The sequence below is a fragment of the Myxine glutinosa genome, chromosome 10 (genome assembly GCF_964187855.1).
Source record: "Myxine glutinosa chromosome 10, kmMyxGlut1.1, whole genome shotgun sequence".
Taxonomy (NCBI): Eukaryota; Metazoa; Chordata; class Myxini; order Myxiniformes; family Myxinidae; genus Myxine; species Myxine glutinosa.
In genome coordinates this window covers 33369239-33394834 of record NC_136270.1, presented here as the reverse complement: position 1 = coordinate 33394834, position 25596 = coordinate 33369239, and the positions used below count along the sequence as shown (strand labels likewise).

The window sequence follows — 25596 nt, the reverse complement described above, 5'->3', positions numbered from 1 at the left end:
GAACATAGGCACTTTCAAAAGTGCCAACACAGTGAAGAAAGTGAAAGCAGGTGACAAACTCATTAAAGTCAAAGAAGAACGAGGACTCCTACAGAGGTTTATAGTAGCATCAAGAAGCCGTCCAGACCTTGATCTAAAGGACTGTATTGGGAAGTATGAATTTGGAATTGTTCCACGTGCCCTTTTCGCTTCGGATGGGTCACTTCTCCTAGCATATGACAAGGCTAAGGTCCTTCATCATCTTGAAGCGCTAGTTACCAAGGAGCAACCTAGCCCAACAGAAGCCACAAGCGATCCAGCTAATGCCATACCGAGTGTTTCTGGCGAACAAGTATTGAGTGAAAACTCCCAAACTGAAGTACCACCCCAAGCCGAGGCGCCTGAAGTACAAGAAGCGCAGCCTGAGCAAGAAGCTTCAACTGACATGTCCGACATGTCTGAGAAATTTAAAGTTGTAGTCATAGATGGCATGGCCCTCGTTAACTCCATCTCCATCCTCGTTAACTAGGCCATCCTGTCAATCCTGATGTCCCCAATGCTGCAACATTATAATCTGCAAGAGTCAAAAATACATTACAGTGAGGGCTGGAAGGAGTAATAAATGAATTGTTCCAAGTGGGACAGACGCTCATCTCCCGATGGACGGCAGTCCCAGTTGGGCTGCATTAGGTGATAATGGGCGTTTTAGAGGTCTTAAGGTTCTGAAAGGTCTTGGGGGATTAAGGGGTCTTAAAGGGTCTTCAGAGTGTTAGAGTTGCAACACCCTTTCTTCTGACGAGGGTGATTCAGAGGTTTAAATTAAACAACGAAGCATCTTGTGTAATGACGCAATCTCACGATATGTGATTGACATACAAACATGAATTACATTTTGAGTTAATTAGACATTTTTCTCTCCACCTGTATGGTAATTTGGAAAAGGGCTCAATTAGTTTTTACACATCGACGCCATGAATCATCATGCCGAGTTTCAAAATGATCCGTTGAGCTGCATCGGAGGAGTAGGGCAAAAAGGAAAAAAGTCAATGGATCCACTACCTGACTGACTGATGGAAGGATGGACTGAAATACATCCTTAAAGTTTTAATGGCTCATCATGACTCAATCGTAGATGAGCTAATGAACGAAGTAAGTTGGTAAAAGCTGGAAAGGAGGAGCAACGTTTCAGGAAAAGTTTGGCAAGCATAAGGTATAATCAGCAAAAGGTGGAGCAGTCTTTGGGTCAGTTGTAACTAGATACCTGCGATCACAAAGCGATTTACCCTTGGCCCATGATCAAATGATGACCATATCTTTTTGGACCACCATATGGCCTTGACCTTCAACATTTATGGATAGAGTGTAAAATAAAGACAATGTGTCCCCATCTACAATCTATCCATAAAACTCAACATCATGAAAATTGGAGAAAAATTATTCAAGTTATGATCACAAAGGTGTTTTTTGTTAATTTGGTCACAATCCGAAAAAAGTACGTCAAGGACATGATTCAAATATCAGATGCACAACTTCAATGCAGGTACACTATTACGTTGCAAGAACATATTGGAAGGCCAAGCAGTCTTTAAGATTCCACGTTGGTAAAATTGAGCGATGACAGAAAAATGCGTTAATTTTTCAGACTGCCATTTGACCTTGACCTTTAACTGGGAGGTTGTGATATAAATTAAGCGTAAATGCGCCTTGCTCTAGGCTATCTAGAAATCACAATTCCGTTCCGATCGGACAAACATTAGCTGAGTTATGTTGAAAAATTATAAAATGTTTATAATTAGGTCATGACCTCAAAATTAGGTCAATTCCGATTTTAGGTCAACCTCACATACCGTGAAATGGGGGTGAATAGGGACAGCAAGGTGAATAGGAACACAAACTGAAAAAAAGTTCGGAAACTTTTTTTGCTGAAAATTGATAACCATACTGATTTGTTGATATTTGGGTTGAAAGTGTTCTCTTGTTTTTTTAAAAAGCAACTTATAGTCCCTATTAACCCCATATATGGGTTAAATAGGAATGAATAGGATTTTTATGGCTGTCCCTATTCACCCCGTTTTACGGGTGAATAGGGACAGTCACTAATACAAAAAATAATAATCAAGAAACAATCCTGAGTTTCCAACTTATTGCTAAATTGATAGCTCAGATGGATGCACATAATATGCACCCATAATATAAACCACGGTGCCAATGAAAAAAAAATGGGATAAAAAGTTTCTCCAAACTGTCCCTATTTCTTGATTATTATTTTTTTGTATTAGTGACTGTCCCTATTCACCCGTAAAACGGGGTGAATAGGGACAGCCATAAAAATCCTATTTATTCCTATTTAACCCATATATGGGGTTAATAGGGACTATAAGTTGCTTTTTAAAAAAACAAGAGAACACTTTCAACCCAAATATCAACAAATCAGTATGGTTATCAATTTTCAGCGAAAAAAGTTTCCGAACTTTTTTTTCAGTTTGTGTCCCTATTCACCTTGCTGTCCCTATTCCCCCCATTTTTACGGTACTCTATATTCGCATTATTGATGCAAAATCTCATTCCAAAAGTCCCACCCAGCTCCGACATACAGCTTGGAAATTCATTCATATTTCATGTAAATTGAGATTGCAGGAAGAATATATTTTTAAATAAATGTTGGTTTTGTACTCCTTGGGGTCTAAAAACACTTTGGTACCATTAAAAATTTGGAGTGCCAATTGTAGAAACAAACCCGACAACAGCAGTAAGCCTCTCCTCTGCTATAGGACCAGAGGTTGAATAACGGCCGTCACAGTCATACATGGAATGCACCAAAGTCATGACATGATCAGAAAGTAGTCTATAGTGAAGTACGTTGGTGCAGTGTAATAGCTTTTTAAAATATGAACTGTGACAGTTAACACAAGCAGACATTGTGACAACCCAACCTAACATGGCTGCGGAAACCATCATTTGCTGTGCCACGAATGGAGTGCCCATTGGAAGTCAGAACAGAAAATTTATAATTTGTTCAGGGGTGCCACGAATGCAGTGCCCACAGGAAGTCAGAACAGAAAATTTATAATTTGTTCAGGGGTGCCACGAATGCAGTGCCCACGAGAAGTCAGAACAGAAAATTTGTAATTTGTTCAGGGGTGCCACGAATGCAGTGCCCACTGGAAGTCAGAACAGAAAATTTGCAATTTGTTCAGGGTGTGGGTGATACCTCGCACATGTACTCATTGTGGAGGACCACCATTAGATCTTCACGGTCCACCAAGTAATACTGTCAGATGGGACGCCCAGTTTAACGTCCATCAGAGGGACGGCACACACATTGATGAATTGCCCTGCCTGCGAAACACCAAAATAAGTTGACAGCTGGATCAACATTTATGGTATGCAATCTGTTGAAAACACGAATGTGGATTAGCCAAGCACATACCTTAAAGACAGCAGAATCCACATCATTGCAATGTCTTTGTCTCCCAGCGTGATTCCAAGGTATACGGAATGTCCTTTTCTCCTTGTCTTCCCACTCTAGTCCAGGATACAAACCACTGTCAATCTGTGCCATTATCCATGCCTTGAGCCCCAAAGATGAAGAATCTGAGCTTTGGGTCATGGTATCTTGAGTGTCTGCAGCAGAGGTGCACATGTACCGATGCACAGCAAAGTTACCCGCTGCACATCATCTGCCTCAAAGTTCAAAACTTCAACTGGATTGGCAATTTCCTTTTCAGATTACAAAAATCGAAAAGATTGAATCGTTAAAATCCTAAAGCAGCTTTGTTTGCGACAAACAAGTCAGTCAAACTTTCTGCACTATCGTTGAGATCGGGCATATTTATAGCGTAGAGAACGCCCTCAAGCACAATCCATATCCACCCCTCAAACCTCCCCTAGAAAAGGTTGGGTGTGAGAGCTCAGTGGAAACATGTGCATCGACCTATACAGAATGGCATCTGGAACCACAAGCTAGGAATGCGATTGAAGATGTTGTCACACAACTTGGAATTCATTTCCACCCTCCTTATAATCACAGATGAATTTTGTATTGCACACTCCCATAATCACATCTCGGTCTTAAAAGTACACGAGACTGCTCGTTGCAGTGTTGCTTGCAAAAGTATTGTTACGTGTGTGGGGGTATTGCTGACGAGTTTGCCACCGTTACTTCGTAATGATCCATAGCATTGTCTTTCCAATGTGCTATACATGTGGTCGATGCTTGGGGGCTGACAAACAGTTTTGTAAAACCTTTGAGGAGAAGAAGAAGATATGTATATTTTGGTGCAGAAGAAGAAGAGCATGTGTAGCATTTCTGAAGGTTTGAAATGCATTTGAAAAATAATTTTAGGTGCTTTTAAAGGAAGAAGAAGCATTTATATTGACTGAATATGTTTAAAGAAGAACAAGTTTGGAGATGTTGACTGTGGAATTATAAAAAATATATGTTCTCATATCCATTTAAGGACAGAATGTGATTTCCTGTGTAACGCTTTTGGAAATGGAACCTGGACGGAAAAAGCTGAGCGCATTCCTCCTCGGGCAGGTCATGAGAGAATGACCTTTCCAGGAAGGATAATGAAGTGTTTCGTAGTTCCCAACGATAAGCAGCTGTTGCAAAGCCTTTAGGGCTTTCAAGGCAGGAAACAGATGCGTCAAAGCGCCTAAATGTCTGAAAGCTATAATCTTTGTGTTGAACTTTGCATTCCAATGCCACGACAACAAAGGAGCTTTTTGCTATTTAACCACGATGCTCCGAGAAACTGGACTGGTCATCGAGAGTAAGAGCAGCGCTGCGAAGACCGGCAGAACGAGAGAGCGCGATGCGTCGTCATTATCTTGAACATTAGTACGTTTATTTATGTAACCGCTCTCTGCAGTCTCAATAAAACATTGACTTGGTAAAATAAGTTTGAGTTTCTTTGGGTAATCTGGTTGAGAGGTTTCTAAGTTGGAGTTCAGTAGTAAGATTCTTCAACAAATTGGTGGTCCCAGTACGGAGATCGACTGCCCAGGTGTACAAGACCCAGGTGTACAAGACCCAGCTATAAGGTAAACATCCGTCTTTTGTCATCTGTACAGTACGATGCGAACCTGCTTAGTTGCTCAGTTTTTGTGTATGTGCTATGTGGTAGATGGGCAACACCACAAGGTATACTTCTTCAAGGTGTGCGGAAAGCCCCGGAACATTTCAGAAATGGTATCATGACTTTTTTTTTTCTTCCCAAATTTACAACAAAAAAAATTAATTTTTTCCAAATTTGTTCATTTTTTTCCGGTAAATTCCACGAGTCCAAAGAACCACTAATAGACCGCGTTGGTCGTTAGAGAAAGGGTGCTGTGCTCGTCCCTGTCATGTAAACTGAAATGGTGTAATATTGTGCAATAGGGTTGACCTTGTGTATTTATTTTTATTTATTTTTGTGTTTTTTTTTTGTGTGTATTTTTTTTTTTTGTGTATTTTGTATATATCTCACAATTGATTCCAGTTAACGTCCTACGATGGATGTCCTGCGTCCTATATCTGCTCGTTTCGTTGGTACACGATTCCTAAGTATGTCGATTTCCCATTAAATATAATGGTTGAGATCCGTTATTTCGATTGGTTATAACAATAGAACGAGCAGACTGATGGTCACTGACATCAACAAAAAGCGATTTTTTAACGGATATCCGAGGGTTTACGATTTTTTAGCGATAATGAGCGATTTTTTCTTTCTTTTCTCCTCGATAAATAGCGATTATATGCGATGTTTACGATCGGGCGCTAAAATCGGCTGGCTCGATTTTATGACATAAATTCACTTTGTGGCACGAACTCGCTTTGCGTCGGTAAATATGGTTTTGCACCTCAATGGACTGCTAACCCGAGCGAGCTGCTCTACGCACAGTAATGCGTGCGCGAGGCAAATACATGGACCGATGCTGTGTGCACGGTCGGACACATGATACATATACACAGGAATTTTTTTTGATTCCCAGCTTGGAGGTAGTACACTCGGTAAATGCGAAGGACATTGATATTTTTGGCTCGGTTCGCATCTCGTCAGCGAGTATAATTAATTTTATTAATTTTAAAACGGCATCGATCGATTTTTCAGACCTGTCGGCACGAACCTCGGCTTGAATTAAATTTTGGATGACACGATTCCAGCCCCTATCCGCCCGTTCAATTAACACCCAGTGGATTGATTTATTCATTATACTATTGACGACAGAGCTTTTCACCAAGTTAGTTCACAATCCCGGCGGCTATGTTTACACTGTGGCTCAATATACTTTTGCTTCGCTTCGTCTTCTCTCCACCCCCACCCCAACACCGCGCCTCCACCCTGACCACATCCTGACCTCCGCACCTCTCCACTCCTACCCTACCCTAACCTTTATCATCGGACACCCTAACAATCACCCCACTACTGCGATGCTTCTTGATGCGGCACCCTCCCACCTCCAACCCTAATTCCTCTACCCCACTCCTTCTTGCTTCCCTTCATACCCCTCCTCATCATCTCTCATCAATCATCATCATCTCATCTACCTGTGTTGCTGCTCCTGCCCCTTCCTTCCTTTCCCCTTCCCTTCTTCCCCCCTCCCCCTCCCCTCAAACCCTTATTGCAGCCTGTCCCAGCTTGTCCAGCTTCCCTGCCTTGTTTTTGTCGCCACTACAACCACCACCACTACCTATTACCTTCACTACCAACATCTACTACCCTCATCCACCCCTTATTCTTCCCACCCCTTCTTCATACCTGTCCACCCCCCCCCCCTCATTTCCTATTGGCTGATTGTGCTGAGCAGACGTGAATTTTTTTCCTTTTTGTTACAAAGGAAAACAGCGCAATTGTGTCGGGGAGAATATCCGGAAGTATAGTACATTCATGCGTTGTGACATCATCACGTTTTTTGAACTCTATGATCACCACTGGTGTCATGTCGTTTGGGTAAGACAAAAGCTGCTGTGTTTTTTTTTGGAGAATGCTAAAACCTACGTTGGCCTCATAAGCGTGGCCTCGTATGGTCTTGTATGACCATTCATTATGGCCCTTTGGAATCAGGATGCATGGGTATTGAAAGATTCCAGGTAGCTTTCATCTTTTTCTCTTCTTCTTCTTCTTCTCCCAATCTACCTGTTACCTGTATTCCTGTATTCCTGTCTCCCCGCCCCCTTCCCCCCACCCCCCTGCCGCTCTTTGTGTAATATGACATTTTCACCTGTAATCATCCCTATATCTGAATCCCGATTAGGAAAAGATACATTTTTTTTTAGGGTTTTATTGCAGCGGCCATGTTGGATGACAGTTAAATTTTACTCGATCGATATGAAAATTGATGAGAGGGAATCCCATGTTATGGGTATGTAGAATTTCTATAAGGCAGAGCCATTGAATGTAAATTCGATAATTTCATATCCTCACCTGTCAGACAGGTGTTATCACACCTATCTTTTGTCATCAGTATTACTAGGACGTGCCCGTACGTGGGTGCCCGTTCCTTGGTGCGGCCCAGCATCTAGTCGAGACCCAGTCACCCAGGCCGATCACCCATTCCGACCCCAAATTCCTCATCGACGATAACTAAACAATATATTATATGAATCGCACCGTACATACCTCCTTCTAGATCTTGTTCTTGTCTTGATATACTCACTCAGGCTCACTCTATCACGTCTGAGTCCTCCCAGCTCCTCCAAATGGCGCCCACTACGCCTCGAATTCACATCGGCCACGCCTACGCAACAACGTGTTCTGTGATTGGCTGGCCACAGAACCCCCCCCCTCTATTTACATGAAATGGTTTGGTCCATTCGCAAAGCCAAAGCGAACGGCTTGCGAGTACGGTAGAACCCCCCCCCTCTATTTATATGAAATGGTTTGGTCCATTCGCAAAGCCAAAGCGAACGGCTTGCGTTACTTTTACTAATAGCTCGGTAACTACTTCTCCGATTAATATGAAACCTTGAAAAGGCACATCCTCGGGTCCCCAGCAATATACCTGGCAAGTTTCAAGTATATCGGACCGGTAGTTGTCGAGAAACAGCGGTCACAGACAAACACACACACACACACACAGACACACAGAGATTACTGGAACACACACACACACACACACAGACACACACAGAGATTAGACACAGAGATTAGACACAGAGACACACACAGAGATTAGAGATCATCTCTCCTGTTTTTTTTTTTCTTCTTTCATTCTCTCTCTTTTTCTTTGTTTGCCCCCTCTCTCCGTCTCAATCTTTCTGTCTCCCTTTCTCTCTCCATTTCTCACTTGATCTCACTTGGGTTGAGGCTCATACAAGAGCTAATGAAACTAGAACGGGCACTCGGTAGAGCGCATACCTTCGCCGCAGCTACTGTTCTGTACTTGGCATGGGAGTGTAGGGAACAGAACAACAAAAATACGATTTTGACCTTTTCGTGACCTTGACCTTGACCTTTGACCCGATTGCTCCCAAAATCTAATCAAATGTGTCCCGTATAATAACCAATCATCCCACCAAATTTCATGCAATTCGGTTGAATACTTTTTGAGTTATGCGAATAACATACACACACACACACACACAGACATACAAATAAATACACAGCGATCAAAACATAACCTTCCGCTTTTGCGAAGGTAATTAAGCACCATGCACCATGCTGTGAAAATTTATTTTGGATTCTGAATGCTTCGTTTGTTCCAATGAGTTTAAATGATATGTTGATGATTTATGAATTTCCTCCGCCCCCACCCCATCCTCCCCCCAGCCTCACTCCTCCCTTGCCCTACCCCTTCTCTTCCATTGTCCTATCCCCCCCCCCCCCTAGCTTTCTCCTCCTTCGTTGCATCTTACCCCTCCTCCTATCCTATCCTATGTTCATATGTGTGTTGTACCGTCCACCAAACAGTGATGACTCCATCTACATCTCGCTGTCTGATAATATGGACCAACTTCTATCTACTCATCCCAACTCTCTATTCCTCATATGTGGTGATTTCAACTGTCATCATGCCAGTTGGCTGGGTGTGGGTACCTCTCTCACCAGCCATGGCTCCTCAGCAAAGGACTTCTGCGACTCACTGGGACTGACACAATCTGTCAATTTCCCGACCCGGATCTCAGTCAACGGAACATCTTCTCTTCTGGACTTGGTTATGACTAACTTCCCTGAAAATGTCTGCTGCTCTTCTTCTGCTCCAATCGGATCATCTGATCATGTCCTTGTTAAAGTGGACATCTCTCTGACCATCCTCAGGGAGCCTGCTCAGCGTCGACGAGTCTGGCATTTCACTCAGGCCAACTGGCACGGTCTTCAAGCAGCCATCAATCATCTGGACTGGTCTCCCATTTCTACCACCTCTGACATCAACTCATCCTGGGAATTCTTCCAAAGTAAATTGCTCTCTCTCATGCACAGATTTATCCCATCTCGTCTTCATACCCTTCCTCCCGTCCATGGTACACTGAATCTTGTGGTGAGGCTGTTGCCCAGAAACAACTTGCCTTCATCTCCTGGAAAGCAAATCCAACGGAAGGAAATCTCATTTCCTTTCACAAAGCCGGAAACAAGTGTGTGTCCACCCTCAGGAGAGCCAGGAAACAATATCTCTCCATTCTCAAGACCGAACTCTCTTATCTGTCTCCCTCTTCCAAATCGTGGTGGCGTCTGGTCAAATCCGTTTCTGGTGTTTGTTCCCCCTCCATCCCCTCCCTTACCTCAAACGGCTACACAGCTGACTCCGCACGTGAAAAAGCTGAATGCCTCAACTCTGTGTTTGCCTCTAAATCTTGTGTCCCAAACCCATCCCTCTCTGTACCCACCATACCCAGTCGTACCCTGCTGCTCCTGGACTCCGTGTCCTTTCCTCCTGACAAGGTGGAAAAGTTTCTGTCAACCCTCGACTCTGATTCTGCAACTGGACCCGACGGCATCAGCCCACGGGTCCTAAAATCCTGCTCTGCCGCTCTATCTCACCCTCTCTCTGTTCTCTTCACCCTCTCTTTTGCTCAAGGTCAACTGCCATCTGCTTGGAAATCAGCCAACATCACCGCTTTGCACAAAAAAGGTGCAAAAACAGATCCTAGCAACTACAGACCAATCAGCCTTCTCCCAATTATCAGCAAAGTCATGGAATCCATCATTGCTTCGGATATGAAATCTTTCCTCTTCTCCAATGGCTTGATCTCTGATCATCAATTTGGTTTCAGACCAGGTCACTCTACTCTGGACATGCTGCTTCTGCTGTCTCAACAATGGATGGAGGTCCTCAATGCCAAACAGGAAATTAGAGCTGTCTCCCTCGACATATCACGTGCCTTCGACACGGTCTGGCACCCCGCTCTGCTCACCAAACACTTCTCCTTTGGTATCCATGGAAATCTCCATGCATGGCTGGCGGACTTCCTCTCTAGTCGTCGTCAACGTGTGGCCCTGAATGGGTTTCTCTCATCTCCTCTTCCTGTTCAGGCTGGAGTTCCCCAAGGCAGTGTTCTGGGCCCCATGCTTTTTCTGGTCTTCATCAATGATCTCTCTGACTCTCTTGAAAATCCTCTCTATCTCTTTGCTGATGACTCCACTCTCTGCCGCTCCATTCCTCTTCCCTCAGATCGGCAGTCTGCAGCCTCCTCACTCTCTGAAGACTTGGACAAAATCACAGACTGGTCAAACAAGTGGAACATGTCTTTCAATCCTGACAAATCTCACACTCTTACTATGTCTCTCCGAAAAGATCGACTGGACAACCCTCCCATCTACTTTCTCAACAATCCTCTCCAAGAAGTTCTGTCGCTCAAGCTTTTGGGTCTCACTATCTGCCATGATCTTTCTTGGGAAAACCACATTTCCAAGCTGGCCTCCAAAGCCAGTCGCCGACTGGGCATCCTCCGTCGTGCGAAGTCCTTCCTCGGCACACCTGAGCTCCTCACCACATACAAGGCTTTCATCCGCAGCTCAATGGAATACTGTTCTCCCCTATGGGCCGGTGCTCCTGCCTCACACCTAGCTCGGCTTCACGCTGTTGAAACCAAAGCTTTCAGAATTATTGGAATCTCCCGCGATGATGCTATCTCTGAGGGCCTTTCACTCACTCACCGCAGGCAGGTAGGTGGTCTTTCTGTCTTCTACCGACTCCTCTCCGGCCTTGCACCCCCAGCTCTCTCTGTGCTCTGTCCCCCAAATATTCCTACAGGTCGCACAAGATCTGCCAGCAACCCTCTGATGGTTAAACTGCCGAAATCTCGGCTCTCTGCTCACCTTCACTCTTTCATTCCTCTTTTCTCCCGCCTCTGGAACAAACTCCCTCACTCCCTTCAATCCCACTCCTCCCTCCAGGTCTTTAAAACAGCTGTTCACCACCATCTCTTATCTTCCCCCATCCAAAACCTTGATCTTTTCTACCCCCGCTAATTCACCCCAGATCCACCTTGTTTGAAATTCCAACTTCTTTCCTCGAAGTCCTGGCAGTGTCCATATGTTTTATACCTCTCCCACCGCCCCCTTCCCATGCCCCCCCCCCCCCAAAGCCCTCGCCCTCTCTCAGATCTCTCGATGTCTCCATGTCTCTCGGTCCCTGCTCTCAAATGTTGTGTTTGTGTCCTTCCCCCTCTCTCCCCATCTTGTCTACCGCTCCCGATGTTATGTTTTATGTGTCGGTTTGTCTTTCTGTGTGATTAATGTTCGCTCTTTCACGAGCCTCGATCTTGTATACAAAAAAAAAAAAAAAAAAAAAAAATCCCTCCTCCTACTCCCTCGCCCCACCCTTTTTCCTCCCCTCTTTACTCCTCTTTTCCCTCGCCCTTCCTTCCTACCTCTCTCACCTGTCTTTTACCTGTTTTCCCCTTTGCTTTTTCCTTCCTCCCCCTTTCCCTCCCTCCCACCCCCCTCCTTTCAAACCTTTATGGTAGCTTGTTGCTATGTACAGTTCTCATTGTTTTTTTTTTCTCTCATTGTTGATTATACCACGTGGATGTGATGATACAGGAAATGTTTGTCTTCTAAAATGGATGAATATTGTTGACTATGGTTATGATAATAATGATAAATCGTTATGATAATGATTTTAAAAAATCATGACATTGTTATGATTGACAGGAATGAGATCATGAAGTTTTCGGTGTAAAATGATTGCTTGGGCTTAAGGACAACTTTTGAGCCCTGTAGGATTAATGATGCATTACAAGTAATAGAGTTAAATAAAGTGTCAAAATTTGAGCATGATTGTTTTAAAATTGGCAAATATTATGAATTAATTGTCATTCATTGGTAGAACATTTCAGGAGTTTTACAAAATTTTAATTGTCAAGAAGTTTGGGTACCATTCAAATTGGGACATTTTTCTCAGTGACCTGTTTCGTACCTGTTTGATTAATCTTGGCTGACTATCTCACAAATGAAGGGTTGGGTTGCCTTCAGTGGTTTCAAAACTCGAATTTGTGATATAATGGCCAGACAAGATTGGAAAAATATGTCAGATATGATCCAGAGGCAGAACGGTGATTTGTCAATTGACAAAAGGTATGGGTCAAAGGTGATGATCAATGATCATAGATCTCAGTCAGTGGATGGAACTGTTCTGGCAACATTGGGAAAAGGCTTATGTATAGAGTTATCTGAATGAATAATGTGATTTATTGATGAACATTGATAGATTGCTTGCTTAATGTGTAAATGAGTTATTCAAGGAAGAAGCTTTGATATATTTGTGAGACATCAATGTGAAGAAAACCTTGGAGAAAAAGAAAAAGGAAAACAAAGAGTAAGGTGGTGAGTCGATATAGTTATATTATATATGTGGTTATTTTCTGTGTGATTCCCCCTCAACAGAACGGAATACCTGCTGACCCATTTCTTACTGATCAATTTGGCCCATCTGCAACACCGATCAGTGAGATTGGGGTGTGGAAAAGCCACAGGACAGGGAGACTCTCTGGAAATCACCTGAAGTCATCGATTGAAAAGGTGGAGAGATACTTCCTGGGAGACCACAGAGTGGAGCTTATAGGAATAAGCTAGGAAACAACGCATCCAACGCTACTCTGTATAAGGTGGAACAAACTTCAGAGATTTTTGCAGTACACACAGTCGATAGTGGGTACAGGTGTAGTCCAAAGTGTAGTCCTAGTAGTTATCTGGTACATTGAGTGAGTATAGAGTGTTATTCACACACAGGCGAAATGGGGAATGGAGTCTGCAAGGATAAACAAGGTCAATTAGACTTGTCCCAAAGAGGTGCTTGTATCAACTACATATATCAGCGATATGGTGCAGATTCACTTAAAGATGTGGAATCCTGGCATGAATGGACAAAAGGAAGGAAAAAGGAATTCCAAAAGGATGGCACTTTTGACAGGAACACATTGGAAACATTCAGAGAAGAATTAGAAGCAAGAGGGAGACAGAAGTTGAAAGTGGATTGGAAACCATTTTATTACTGGGACATTGAGTCTAGGGACAGGGAGACCAAAGCAAAGATGGGGGGTTTGAAGAAAGAGGTGAAACAGATACAGCATAGGTTGGGCAAGGTATCCACTCAGATGCCTCTTGAAGTTAGCAACGGAAAGCGATCCCAGTCCAGATTGTACCCAGAAGCAAAGTCATACGAGATAGATGAACGGGAAGAGGAAACTCCTCCACCCTATCGGAGAAATATTGTATATCAGCCACAGGTAGTACCTGTACCTGTACCTGCCGAAAGACCAGAACAGAGTGGAGCGATTGGTTCTAGTCAACAGAGGACAGATGAAAGAAGTGACCCATCTGAGGTAACTACCCAAGAAGGTGCAATTGGGGGACAGGAACAGATTCAGAGACAGGAACTGACTCAAAGTGGGCAAGCGATGCAACCAGCTGCAACAACTTCAAAATACTCTTCATTTCACAATACAAGGAGTAAGGGTCCTGTGATAAATGCCAATCAATCCAATGATCAATGTGATTTGCCAGTGAACAATCAAAACTTGACTCTCTCACAGGGAGGTTTTGAGCAATGTGGTGTTATGAATTTTCCTCAGCGGCAATTTCCAGGGGCAAATCAGGAATCTGATGTATAGACCTTGGCAAGTACATCAATTGAAGGCATTGCAGAGTAGTATGCCATCAATCAAAACAGATCCACTTCAATTCGCGGAGGAGCTGCGACTGATTGTGGAAACTCAATTGCTGACTGCAAGGGACATGGAAATACTTTTGAAGTGGTTAATTCCTAATACCACCACTTTGAGGAAATTAATGGGTGAGGCAAACTGGGTAAATGCAGAAGATGGACAGTTAGACATGCCCACGGATGCTAAAACGGCACAGATAAATAGATTGATAGAGGCCATACAAAAATTTCCACCCGTGACGGATTGGAACAAAGTGGTTACATGCAAGCAGAAATCAGGCGAAGATGCTAGTGATTATTTGGACAGATTGCGAGATGTTTTTCGACTATATTCGGCAATAGACCGGGCACAAATTGACAATGCCTTAAAACCTCTTTTTATTAATGGTCTGTTGCCAAAATTGAAGAGTGAAGTGGAAAGACAGTGTATTGCTTGGGAAGGCAAGCCAATGCAGGACATATTGAATTATGCCTTGCATCATCAGCGAATTCAGGCCAGGAACTGCCAGTAAATGCCGAAAAATTGATGCAACTACAGACACAAGCCCTGATGACTATGAATCAACGCAATAGGTTTTCTGGGCAACAACGCAACAATGCAGCAGGAAACAACTCTGTTTCAGGAGATAACCGGAGATTGGAGTGGCAACCCAGAGACCCAGAGATGCAGCCCAGAAATACAAGTGAACAGGTGGACAGACCAGGCAATGACAGAAATCGATGTTTCAATTGTGGAGAAATGGGACATTGGAAGAAGAGATGCCCATATATCAACCAAAGACAATTTCGAAAGGGAAACCAAGGACAGGGATACTACCAACTACCAACACCTTACCCACCAAATAGGGCTCCGTTGAGGAACGCCCCAATTAAGGGAGGACCTCAGCAGAATAGATGGTCTGCAACATCCTTTTGACTAGACCAGAATGACCAAGTGGCAGCGCTTCCTTTAATCTCAAGGTCGGCTGCACAGGAACCAAATGTTAATTTGACAGTAGGCGGACGCAAGGCTCCTTTCCTAATCGATACGGGTGCCACGCGTTCCACGTTACGACAAGCAGATTTTCCCAATATACCATTGTCAAAATACTATACGAAGGTGGTAGGAGTATCAGGGGTTCCCATACTCACGCCTGTCACAGAAGAATTGTGTGTCCAACTTGGCCCGTTGACTGCACAACATGCCTTTCTTGTGGCATCTGGCGTTCCAGTAAATTTGATGGGAAGAGATTTATTGTGTAAATTGAATTGTACTGTCATCTGTAATGAAAACGGAGTGTATCTAGAAATGCCAGAACACTCCCACGACTTTATTTCTGAGGTGCTACACAGCCTGACAAGACCAAGAACACATCGATGGGACATCGATGATACACAAATGGCGGAACTTTTGTGTGTTAGTTTTATGACATTGAAGGATGAAATGCCCAAAGTACAGGAATGGGTAGACAATTTTTTGATGGACTCTCTGACATGGCAGACTGATCTTCACTGTACGACATGTTGTGATGCTACAGGAGAGGAGGTGTCCTATGCAGAGCAGGTTTCTAAATACCTGCACACCAGGTATGATGTACATCTGATGTCGTTGTGGGTAGGAAGACAGGGAGTTGGCATGTCAGTGTCTTTGACGCCAGACCAACAACTCCTGTGGAATCAACCCGAAACAACAACCCCACACGTCACCTTAGCGGTGGCAGAAGGATATGAAGCAAAAGATGTTGGAACAATGATTGCAACTTTGAAAGAGTGTAAAAACATGGGATACATGGGAGAAATTCAATGCGCCCCACTCTATGACTTAGATGGAAATGGATTTTGCTGGCAGCTCGAAGAGCAGGTGCTTTCTTCAACTTTCAACATGATTGTTGAATCAGATGACACTGACGATGTTGGGGTATACCTACTCAGCTCCGACACCAACGGTGACCCGGACCCACTCGATCAAATACCAACATGCTTGTGGACAACGCATCCGAATGATGTGGGACGGATCAAGAGTATTGCACCTGTAAGGATCACAGTAGATGATTCTAAGCCACTGCCTAGAAAGCGCCAATATCCATTGAGACCAGAGGCAAAAGCTGGTATTGCACCAGTGATTCGATCATTGGTGGATCAGGGAGTTATAGTTCGCACTGTGAGCATGTGCAACACTCCTATTTTACCTGTGAAGAAGCCAGTCAAGACTACTTGGAGATTTGTACAGGATCTCCGAGCAATTAATGATTGTGTCATCCCAGCCTATCCGGTGGTCCCTAATCTGATCACTGTACTGTCAAGTATTCCATGCAATACAAAGTTCTACTCTGTGGTGGACTTATGTTCAGCGTTCTTTAGTGTACCCATTCATGAGGATTCACGTTATCTTTTCACATTCACGTACGAAGGTTTACAGTTTACTTGGACTGTTTTACCACAAGGGTACACAGAGAGCCCAACTTTGTTTTCACGTGCTCTACATGAAGACCTCAGCGACATTGAATTTCCTGGAGGTTCAGTGATGGTACAATATGTTGACGACCTTCTCATATGCTCGACTTCAAAGGAAGGATGTGAGCAGGATACTGTTGTGCTACTGACAGCGTTGGCAGACAAAGGACACAAGGCCTCGAGAGATAAGTTGCAGTTCTGTAAGGAAGAGGTGAAATATATAGGACATATTTTGAAAGGAGACACGAGACGACTGTGCCCTGAACGTGTAAAGGCAATCAGGGCACTCCCAAAACCTACAACTGTCAAGCAGATGAAATCTTTCCTGGGGACAACAGGGTTTTGCCATCAGTGGATTGCTGATTACACATTACTGACTCGCCCCCTGTTGGACATCAGCTTACCAAACAGTCCAAATCCTTTGAAATGGACCCCGGAGGCTGAACAAGCTTTTACGACATTGAAAGACGCCTTAGCATCAGCTCCTGCTTTAGGACTGCCGGATTATGAAAAAAAATTCTTCCTCTATTCACATGAGAAAGGAGGATTCGCCCAATCAGTGTTGGCGCAAAAACATGGGGGAAAACTGCGCCCCATAGCGTATCACAGCACTCGATTGGATCCAGTAGCACGAGGGTTTCCACAGTGCTTGCGAGCAGTGGCAGCAGCATCATATGCAGTAGAAGCCACAGCTACAATAGTCCTGGGGTGCCCCTTAATTCTTCTTGTTGAGCATGCGGTGGCGATGGTTTTGCTGAAGGCAGGAACACAGCACCTTTCAGCATCAAGGGCTACAACGTATGAACTAGGGTTATTGACGCCATCAAACCTTACCACTCAGCGTTGTCCAACGCTGAACCCAGCATCTATGCTGGCAACAGAGGAAGATGGTGAGCCCCATGATTGTGCGGAGGTATTGGCACATGCACTAGTGCCTCGCATCGACTTGAAGGACATTCCCATCCCAGACACAGATCTGGTACTGTATGTTGACGGACCATCAACGAGAGCATTGGATGGTTCACTATTGACGGGATATGCAGTATGCACAGATGTTGAGACATGGGAGAGCGGGAAATTACCAAACACTTACTCGGCTCAACAGGCAGAACTTTATGCATTAACTAGAGCCTGTTGTTTAGCGGAAAGCCAGAGAGTCACCATTTATACAGACTCCAGTTATGCGCATGGGGTTGTTCATGATTATGGTGCTCTCTGGAAACAGAGAGGCTTTTTGACATCTTCAGGAAGCCAAATTAAAAACGGGAAGTTGATTGCTAGCCTTTTGGAAGCAATCCTTCTACCATCTGCAATTGCAGTGGTCAAATGTGAGGCCCATTCACGAGGGAGAGATGAGGTCTCGCAGGGCAATGCAAGGGCGGATGAAGCAGCAAAGCTTGCGGCACATTTTGAACAAGACCCAGTGATTATACAGGGACCTGTAAGGATTCCTGAAAACACTCCGACGCTGCAAGACGTCAGTGCTATGCAAGAAGTGGTGGAGGACCGGGAAAAAGATGTGTGGGTACAGACTGGATGCACATTTGACAAGGAATCTAAATTATGGACTTCTCGCGATGGGCGTGTTGTTGCTCCTCGCCAGTTGTTGCCATTGATTGCTCGTCTGGCTCATGGAGTGAGTCATACAGGCAAAGGAGGAATGTGTGCATCAGTGTCAAGACAATGGTATGCACCTGGATTTACACTTGTGGCAGAGCAATGTTGTGCTACATGTCAGGTGTGTCAGGCGTATAATCCAGGAAAAGGTGAAAAGACTACACCAGGAGCTCATCCCGCACCGTCAGGTCCGTTTGTACATTTACAAATGGATTTTATCCAAATGGAGAAGTGCGCTGGATTTGAGTTTGTTTTAGCGATTGTAGACATGTTTACGAAGTGGGTAGAAACTTACCCTTGTCGACATGCAGATGCCAAAACAGTTGTGAAGATTCTGTTGAAGGACTTCATATGTCGCTTCGGAGTTCCTTGCAGGATTTCTTCTGATCAGGGTATGCATTTCACAGCAGAGGTCGTTAAGGAATTGGGTAAGGCAATGCAGATAAACCTTCATCTTCACTGTCCTTATCACCCCCAGTCGGCGGGAGCAGTGGAACGACATAATGGAGTAATAAAGAACAAGTTGGCCAAAATCTGTGTGGAAACCAACTTGAAATGGCCGGATGCCATTCCACTTGCACTCCTCGCGATGAGGGCTACTCCCAATAGGAGAACGGGATTATCCCCGCATGAAATCTTGATGGGGAGACCAATGCGGGTACCTCATTCACCTCCCTTGACGATCAAGGAGATGGATATTCATCAGATGGACGATTTGATGTCCTCCTTCTGTATTGAATTGACCAAAATCGTGAAGATGTTTCATTCCCAGGTGAAGGAAGCTTTACCAGAACCTGCAGAGAATGAGTGTCATTCTTTTCAACCTGGAGATTATGTGTACATCAAAATTTTCAAACAGAAAACTGCGTTGACACCACGATGGTCAGGACCATATCAGGTGCTGCTGACAACGCATACTGCAGTGAAATGCCAAGGCAGACCAAGTTGGATTCATGCCTCTCATTGCAAGCGAGCACATGGGGCTAAGGAGGACAGTCCCACAGAAAATGAGGCTGCACCTGACAGCCCAGCAGAACATTCAGTGGCAGATAAATGAAAGTCATGATTTCCATTCATTTGAATTACATTTTATCACCCCTTGCATTGATAAACATTGCATTTTCAACATGTAGTATTCCTACTTGGAATTTGAAAGATAGTGACATTTATTTGCCTACATGACATACAATTATCTACTGATATTAGTGCAGCATGAGTGATAATGTATCACAACTACACTCATGATCAGGGGATTTAGTTGGACCCCGGGAGATAGGGGGATCAGGGAAAGGCAAATAATCAGATTTATGTTAAATATTAAGGGATTTTTCTTTATTAACCTGTTAGGAAGCTTGCTAGTTATGAGTTTGGTATATAATGTTGAATTTCATTGACATGTAATTATGTTATAGGTATGGACATATACAAGGGGTAGCTCATATGTTTTACAGATGGATACAGGTGGACACAGGGAAAGACCTTATCAAGACAAGCCGACCAATCAGGGGAAACCGGAGACTTCTACTTCGGATACTCCTTGAAAATGTTGATATTTATCCTAGGGATGAGTTCTCTAGTAGTGGGGACTCTGTGTTGCATGGATTATTTCGGGGTAATGAGAGAACAAAACACAACATTAGTGGCCGACATACAGATATATGATTATGCGGTACGACATAAGCAAAAGAGAAGTTTGATGGAAGATAGGGACACACCTTTAGAACCCGATGGATTACACGGGATTAATACTTTTTTACATTTAGCCCACACAAGGGCTGATAGAGCAAATGAAAGTAATTGTTGGATATGTACACAAATGCCGCATTCTAGTGAGAACGGAGTACCATTGGAGGCAGTTCCTTTTGGTTGGGCAGAGTTATGTAGCCGTTTCCCAGACACCCTGATAGCAGCAGATTTTGAAGGCTCAATGTCAGGGAGAATAGGATGGCAAAGAGGAGGATATAATTGTTACCAATTTGAGGACAGTTATAGACCTACATATGATATGATAAGGACAAAATGCCCTCTTACGTGACTATTCAACAACAAATGAAAGGATTCATGTGTATCACCAGACCCCAAACGCCTACGAATAACAGGTCTATGGGAACCTCCGAATGTCACAATTATGGTCGTGAAGAAGGCTGGATGAGAATGCCTGTCCCACTAGGACCAAATGGCACCAAGGGTTTAACTTTGTATTGGGAAGGCACTTGGGGAATGGACAACACATGGACATATAATAATACATATTTTATATGTGGACACAAGGCATATCCGTATCTTCTGTCGGGATGGTTCGGAACATGCTTTCTTGGGTTTGTACTTCCACACATGCGTTTGTTAACAAAGTCACCAATGCGTATCCTGCATTCTAGGCAGAAAAGAACTATTAGTATGGGAGAATGGATTGAAATGGTAATATTTCCATTTTATGGAACCTGGAAGGCAGGACATGAACTTCGGCAAATGGCATTGGCTATGGAAACATTGGCAAATAAAACAGCTAGTGGATTGACAAAACTTACAAATGAGCTGGCAGCGACAAGAACCATGGCATTACAAAATCGTATGGCATTAGATATGCTGTTAGCGGAAAAAGGAGGGACATGTGCAGTGATTGGTACAGATTGTTGTACATACATACCTGATAATTCGGGAGAAGTTTATAACATAGCCGATAAAATAAGACAAGAGGGAGCAAGATATCACGATTATGTGAAAGGGGGTGCCTTTGCATGGTTGGGAAACACATTTGGAGGAGTGGCAGCTAAGATACTCCAATACTTGTTTGTTGGATTAGTAGTTATATTGGCAATAGTTTTAGTGGTGGCTTGCTTGAAAGCCTTAGTGATGGTGTGTTTGAATAAAGTAACAAACAACACTATGATAGTGCATGAAGCAACAAATGAGGAAATAAATGAAGCAACGAATGAGGAAATAAATGTGGAACCACAAGAGGAAGACTTTTATGGTGACATGAATACTGAGATTAAAAGATTGAATCAAGTGATGTTGCAAATGAATACAGTAGAGTTAAGATAAGGGCATAACAAAATGTTGTGAATTGTGTCCGTTTTACAAGATCGGTGAACTCCTATCACCACGAGTTACACACTGTTAATAAAAAAATAAAAAAATAAAAACAGTGGGGAGGAATTATGATAATAATACATCATGCTTAATTTGTTTGTTTGCAAAATTTGTTGGGAATTAGATATTCCTGTTTGTGATTTTAATCATATATACTCATTATTAATGCATTTATTTTCTTTGAGTAGTGTTAAAATACCTGCATGACTTTAATTTTTGAACTATATTAACCTGAAAGCAATTGTGGATGCTATTCTTCGTTTAGTAGTATAAAACACATACCTGATTTGAATATTATTCGTGTGAAGCTGTTATAAGATATACATGATTAGTTAAAATATAGTGATTTCATGTTACGATGTACCCTATCTGATTCAGTGTGTGTGGAAAGCAGATATAAATGTGGCTGAGTGGAGGAAAGACCAGATCACATCTCAAATGGAGTGATAACGACATTTGGGAAGAAGTTTGAGAAAGAAAATTTGTGGAAAAAATGAAGTTAATCTTGGCATACACCCTCCTTCTCAAAGAATGATGAAGACATACTCCTTTGTAAGATTGGAGATGGATGCTTACCTTCACCAAGGAAAATGTATGTGACCATTTGCCTGGATCACACTGCAACATATGAAGGAAGGGCGATCACTTACTTTTGTTTGAATGCCTCAAACATTCATCACGCAGCAATTGCAGGACGACGACATTTTACCTGCAACTTCTACGGGATGCGGTGACGTGTGTCATTACTTCACCAACTTCCGGGGAGCCAGCATGGAGCTGCAAGTGAACGGCTGTGCCTTTTCCTCCACAACAGCTGTGCATGATTTTGCTGGTTGCTCCTGGTATGGACCATGGACAACTTGAACACCATGGTCCCAACATCATTGTGGATGCATCTGGCATCCCTGTTCCACATCTTGCTGGCCAATCAACATCACACCAATACTTGCTGCCCACTCATGATGAGTGAGGAGGCAAGTCGACTACAACTGGGCGAAGGCCTTGTTCAGGAATTACTATGGCTCACAGCAAGAGTGGCAAGGATGATACATGGAGATCAGGGTCAGTCTATGACTCCGCTCAGCTATTACAACAGCGGAACCCTACACGAAAGAGTGTCGGTGCTATGAAGACATTAGAAGAAAAAATGTTTCATACTTGAATTTCAAACACAAGTGATCAGCCCCTTTTTTTCAAACAAAGAGTCACATTTGTTTTGAAGCAAAACGTATTGCCAAATGTTGCAGATGCTTCATTATTTTTTTAAATGGTGAATTGAAATTATTGTGTTTTGGTGAAGGTGAAGTGTTGTATGCTTTATGCAAATGAATTGAATTGCATTATCAATATGGAAAGAGTCAATGAATAAAGAAATGTTTTGTTATCAGATTCTTCCAGGATGACGGTGTATGCCTTAGGGAATTGGATTACCAAATTTGTGGTTTGAGTATTGTGGTGATGTTTAGATTAATGGTTAATATGAACAAAAAGAAAAAATGAGGGATTGTGGAATTATAAAAAATATATGTTCTCAAATCCATTTAAGGACAGAACATGATTTCCTGTGTAACGCTTTTGGAAATGGAACCTGGACGGAAAAAGCTGAGCGCATTCCTCCTCGGGCAGGTCATGAGAGAATGACCTTTCCAGGAAGGATAATGAAGTGTTTCGTAGTTCCCAACGATAAGCAGCTGTTGCAAAGCCTTTAGGGCTTTCAAGACAGGAAACAGATGCCTCGAAGCGCCTAAATGTCTGAAAGCTATAAGCTTTGTGTTGAACTTTGCATTCCAATGCCACGACAACAAAGGAGCTTTTGCTATTTAACCACGATGCTCCGAGAAACTGGACTGGTCATCGAGAGTAAGAGCAGCGCTGCAAAGACCGGCAGAATGAGAGAGCGTGACGCGTTGTCATTATCTTGAACATTAGTCCGTTTATTTATGTAACCGCTCTCTGCAGCCTCAATAAAACATTGACTTGGTAAAACAAGTTTGAGTTTCTTTGGGTAATCTGGTTGAGAGGTTTCTAAGTTGGAGTTCAGTAGTAAGATTCTTCAACATGACAAAAGAAGGGGGCAGAGGGAAATGTAGAACCGGGAGAACAGGCCGAAATAAATTCCAATAGAAATGAAATTGAATTTGAGAGACCGTGCGGAGAGATAAAGTTATTTATTAATTTTGATGTTTTTTATTTTTAATATTTTTCAGAGAGGAGGGAAAATAGGTAAATGTTGAGGATGTGAGCAAGGAAGCGACTTCGACCTCTACACTGCATCAAAGTTTAAGTATTTTCCCATTTGTGTCTTTGTCAAATTTCCGCTCGTTATTTTATTGTGTATGTGTTACGGTGTGTTTCGAGTTAATCTTAGTTTACAATTCGTGCAAACTTGTGTATAATTAAATCGTTTTTTGTTCGCACGGCATGCGCGGCCATGTAACTTGAAGCTTCCCTCCCCCCATCGGTGTTTTGTGTATTTAAGTTATTTCCTTCACTGTATTTCTTATTTCTTAGATTTTCGTTTCTCCCCTTAACTTCCCCGCACATCTACCCTTTGTCTAACGTTTTAAACACACACAAAAAATTTTTTTCCTTCTTTCTCCAGCCGTAACTCGCCTTTCCAATCCTAGTTTCCTCCATCCATCGTTTACTCCATCTCATTCTCCATCCTCCATCTCATTTAACCCTTTCTCCTTTCTCTGATCCACTACCTCACTTCAGGGACTTTCCCCCAGATTGTTTTTCACGGTTTTGTTTAAATATGTTTAAACTTTCCCCTGCAGTGTTTTATTACAACATGCTGTTTTTCTTCCTAGTTAAAAGGCTTTTTTCAATTTCCTCATCAAATCATTCCATTTCAAAAAAATATTCAATCTCTTACAGTCATTCCTCCCTACATTCTCTAAACTCACCTTCATTCCACCCCTCCTCTGTCATTCTCAAACGGATCTCTGACTTGAAAATCACAATAAACCCAGGTTGTAATAAATGTTCATTTTTCATTAATAATCCACTTTCTAAACTCCCCCTTCACCCCTCCCCTCCTAACCCCCCCATCCCTCCCCTTCAAATCTCCCCCCCCCCCCCAACTATCTCTCTCCAAATCTCCCCCCTACCACCTCCTCCTCAAAGCTGCCTCCTCCCCACTTCCTCTCCCTTCCATCACATACCCCCACCTCCTCCAACTTTCGACTTTGCTCTGCCCCCCTCCCCCCTCAAACAACACCTCACTGTCCCTCTTCCCATCACCATCAACCATTTGTCCTCCTCATCCTTCCCTTTCTCCTAACTCTTCTGCAATCTCCGACACACTATAAACAGCTCTCCCTACCTCCTCCTCTCACCCCTCATCTTACTCTACCCCTCCCCTCTCCTGTCATGTACCCGATGCCCCCACTCCCTCTTCCTTAACGGTATGGACCTCAAACATCTGGGGCCTTTAGTTAGGCAGTTAAGAGGAAGCATCGTTCATTTTTTCAGGAAAGCACCAAATTTGGCACAGATGTAGTATGGACCTATACAATGGACCTATACACCTCAAACAACACCAACACCATCCATCGTTTACTCCATCTCATTCTCCTTCCTCCATCTCATTTAACCCTTTCTCCTTTCTCTTATCCACTACCTCACTTCAGGGACTTTCCCCCAGATTGTTTTTCATGGTTTTGTTTAAATATGTTTAAACTTTCCCCTGCAGTGTTTTATTACAACATGCTGTTTTTCTTCCTATTTAAAAGGCTTTTTTCAATTTCCTCATCAAATCATTCCATTTCAAAAAAATATTCAATCTCTTACAGTCATTCCTCCCGACATTCTCTAAACTCACCTTCATTCCACCCCTCCTCTGTCGTTCTCAAACGGATCTCTGACTTGAAAATCACAATAAACCCAGGTTGTAATAAATGTTCATTTTTCATTAATAATCCACTTTCTAAACTCCCCCTTCACTCCTCCCCTCCTAACCCCCCCCCATCCCTCCCCTTCAAATCTCCCCCCCCCCCAACTATCTCTCTCCAAATCTCCCCCCTACCACCTCCTCCTCAAAGCTGCCTCCTCCCCACTTCCTCTCCCTTCCATCACAAACCCCCACCTCCTCGAACTTTCGACTTTGCTCTGCCCTCCCTCCCCCCTCAAACAACACCTCACTGATCCACGACCTCACTTCAGGGACTTTCCCCCAGATTGTTTTTCACGGTTTTGTTTAAATATGTTTAAACTTTCCCCTGCAGTGTTTTATTACCACATGCTGTTTTTCTTCCTATTGAAAAGGCTTTTTTCAATTTCCTCATCAAATCATTCCATTTCAAAAAAATATTCAATCTCTTACAGTCATTCCTCCCTACATTCTCTAAACTCACCTTCATTCCACCCCTCCTCTGTCGTTCT

General features: G+C 43.2%; 1 protein-coding gene across 2 annotated transcripts in view; it reads right to left on the bottom strand.

The window, feature by feature from the left end:
• LOC144894023 (interferon regulatory factor 4-like) overlaps nucleotides 1-25059 on the bottom strand; it is a 40607-nt gene extending 15548 nt beyond the window's left edge. The window contains exons 1-2 of one of the 2 annotated variants that reach the window (XM_078785541.1): nucleotides 25037-25059; nucleotides 3410-3603 (exon numbers count right to left, since the gene is read on the bottom strand). In XM_078785541.1, the coding sequence (XP_078641667.1) occupies nucleotides 3410-3589 (180 nt within the window). In that variant the 5' untranslated portion in view covers nucleotides 3590-3603; nucleotides 25037-25059. Of the gene's footprint in view, nucleotides 1-3409; nucleotides 3787-25036 lie in introns of those variants that run through there. The other variant, XM_078785540.1, reaches the window with a different exon arrangement.
• Nucleotides 25060-25596: the final 537 nt, after the last annotated feature.